This window comes from Cebus imitator, unplaced genomic scaffold (genome assembly GCF_001604975.1).
Source record: "Cebus imitator isolate Cc_AM_T3 unplaced genomic scaffold, Cebus_imitator-1.0 Scaffold618, whole genome shotgun sequence".
In the NCBI taxonomy this organism is placed as follows: domain Eukaryota; kingdom Metazoa; phylum Chordata; class Mammalia; order Primates; family Cebidae; genus Cebus; species Cebus imitator.
In genome coordinates, this window is record NW_016107933.1 from 336,439 (window position 1) to 339,346 (window position 2,908).

At 45.7% G+C, this 2,908-nt stretch overlaps 1 protein-coding gene across 1 annotated transcript in view; it reads left to right on the forward strand.

Moving 5' to 3' along the window:
- The first annotated feature begins 1,411 nt into the window (after positions 1 to 1,411).
- The window catches only part of ZNF879 (zinc finger protein 879), a 13,978-nt gene continuing 12,481 nt past the window's right edge, over positions 1,412 to 2,908 (forward strand). The window contains exons 1-2 of the mRNA XM_017517124.2: positions 1,412 to 1,557; positions 2,594 to 2,661. Of these exons, the coding sequence (XP_017372613.1) occupies positions 2,629 to 2,661 (33 nt within the window). The 5' untranslated portion in view covers positions 1,412 to 1,557; positions 2,594 to 2,628. The remainder of the gene's footprint in view (positions 1,558 to 2,593; positions 2,662 to 2,908) is intronic.

Consider the following 2,908-nt stretch of genomic DNA (forward strand, 5'->3'; position numbering starts at 1 on the left):
TTTTTTATGGTCCATCCCTACCCTGGCTCATTCATTATGTTAAACACCTTACATTTTATTTAATCTGAAGACTCAGGCCTTCCTCAGCTTGAATGTGTTTTCGGCTTTATCTCTATAGGTAATCTATTTGTTATCATTTCCCCCCTCCCCATTTTCTCTGCTTTCTTCTTCTGAATCTTTTTATTAGATTTTGGATCTCAGAACACCTATCTCCTGCATATCTTCCAGATGTTTTCTCAATTTCTGGTATTTTGATGGTATTTTTCTAGAGTTGTATGAAATTTGCTCCTTTGAAAATTACATATGTATGTGTTTGGGGTTACTTTAAGGAATATTAACAGAAGAAGGGAGGTTCGCTGCCTTACTTTTATTTTGTAAATCTCAATGCTATGTTGTTTTGCCAATAATCATCTATAACTGTTATATCTTTTTTCGTTTAAAATAATATTTAAACATAGAAATAACATATGGTCCAGAAATGGAATTGCCAGACCATGTGTTAATTCTATATTTAATTTTTTTGAGGAGCTTCCATATCGTTTTCCAGCACAGCCATACCATTTTACATTCCCACCACTAATGCACAAGGATTGTTTTCTGGTTTTCTTTTTTCCCAAAATTTTATAATAGCCATCCTAATGAGTGTGAAATCTCAGTGGAGGTTTGATCTGCATTTCCCTAATGATTAGTGATGTGCATTATTTTCTTTTATCAATATAAACATCCCATTTTATTCAATTTAATTATTTTTACTTTGAAATGATCTTTGTATTATTGTAACATCGTGATCCAAGATTACTTTTTCATACTATCTTCCTGACATCTCTTAGTTCACCTCTGCATTTTCTATCTTCAAGTACCCTTTGTGTTTAGGGTTGTCTCTGTAAACCCTAATGTTTGATATTTTAAAAACCAACACTTACTGAGCACATAGTATTTGGTGTGTACAGTGCCAGTCACTGAAGATGCAGTTGTGATGATAGCGCTGGGAGACGGGGTTTATTTTACGATTTAAAGAAGTCACTTCAAAAGAAGTATCATGATGAGGGAAATACTGGGTTTATGCTTTTGTTTTACTCTGAGTGCCAGTAAATATGTAAATATTACAAAATTTAGACATAATTTCTTTCTAATTAAAATTGCAGAAGGGACTGTAATGATTCTCTCACCACCTGCGAAGGAGCCCAAGCTGAGGGACTCGGCTTCAGCCTTCTTGAACTCCAGCCCGACCGCGCTCTCCGGTCTCGGGGCTGTGATTTCCTCTTGGACACCGTAGGGAGTGGTGCCGCGGCGACGTCTGGGAAATGAAGTCCGGAGAGACAAGCGCTGGTGGTTCAGCCGGGGAAACAAAACAAAACAAAACAAAAAACAAAAAAAAACAAAAAAAAAAACAAAAAAAAAAACCTTCGGCTCTCCGACGCGCAGGCGCGGTTGAGCCCGGCGGCTGGCGGCTGGCGGCGGCGACGGGAAACGTCTCGGAGCTAGGCGTTCCGCTCGCCTCCTGTGCGGTGTGGAGCTGCGCGGCCCCGCCGCGGCGGGCCCGGGTATAGGCTGCAGGTGAGGGCGGGCCCGTGGCATGCTGCTGCAGCGGCCGGACCAGGACGAGGGCTGCCTGCTGCGCGTGTCCGCTGAGCCTGGGCTCCAGGCGTCCCAGCCGCTGCGGCCTCGGCAGGTGAAGCTGGCCCCGGAGGGGGCGTCGCCTGGGAAGGGCCCTGCGGAGGCCGGGAGAGCGCGCCGCCACCGCCGGGCTCCTGGGCAGCAGCCTGGGCCGGACTCCGGGGGAAACGGCCCCAGAAAAGAAACTGCAGAACGCCGCCTCGATTCAGGGTCCGGAGCCCTCGGGGCAGTTTTCCGCTCTTAGCGTTTGTGGGTTTAAACTCCACACCGTTTCCAGGAGTTTAAACTTTACATTTACTCGTTTTTGGCAGTCTTGCTCGTTTGGCAGTGTTTTCCTACACAGTCAGTCCTAGAGTGATTTAACTATTTCCTTTTTTATTTACTACGTATAACCTTGTCCACTGGCTAAGTTACTTCCCATTTCTCTAAATTTTAAATCCATTTGTAGCCAGTTATGCTATTCTCTTGAGCCCTTGTTTTTTGGGGGTGGGAAGAATGAGTAACGCTTCCTTTAAGCAGTTTTGATAACGAAAGTAAAACTTAAGAAGAAAAGAGGACTAATTTTTGGTTGGCTGTTCCTAAAAAGGGCGTCAGTTCTTCAACTGCTGCTTTTCGTATTGAACAACATCCAACAGCAGATGTGTGGAATATTGTGTCATTTCCTGTTAACTTCAGCATCTGGATGAGCCTTGCCTGATTGTGCCCTTGACCCTGCTAGTGCACGGCAGGTGGTCTTCATTCCCTTTGCTCCATTCGTCTTTATCATAAAGCATGGTGGTAAGGTAGCAGGCCCAGTGACTGTGTGCCTGCTGCCCACACTGGTTTAGGTGGCCAGGCTCAGGGCCACTCTTCCCTGGGCAGTGCCAGGCTCCTTCTCTGCAGTTGCTCAGCTTGTGCCTTCTGACCTGGTCTTGCCTAATGAGTGTGGGCCTGCAGGTGGGATGAAAAGACCTCACAGATTGTTTCTCCATTCCAGGTGCCTTTTCCAAGAGGGGCAGCAGGGAGGGAGAAATGGCAAGGAGGTTGCTGCCAGCCGAGGTACAGGTGAGTGAAGGCTTCTTTTCGCTTGAAGTGCCTTGAGGGTATAGAGTGATAAACTTGTTCATCTGTTGTTGAGCTTCTCTACCCAGTGAAGCTCAGGGAAGGACTGGAGGGCTTGGTAGCCGAGGAACTTTGGAAGGAAGAGGTTTCCCTTGTTTCAGAGCCAGTCTCATACATTTTTTTTTTTTTCTGAGACTGGGTCTCACTTTATCACCCAGGCTGGAATGCATTGGCATGAACATGGCTCACT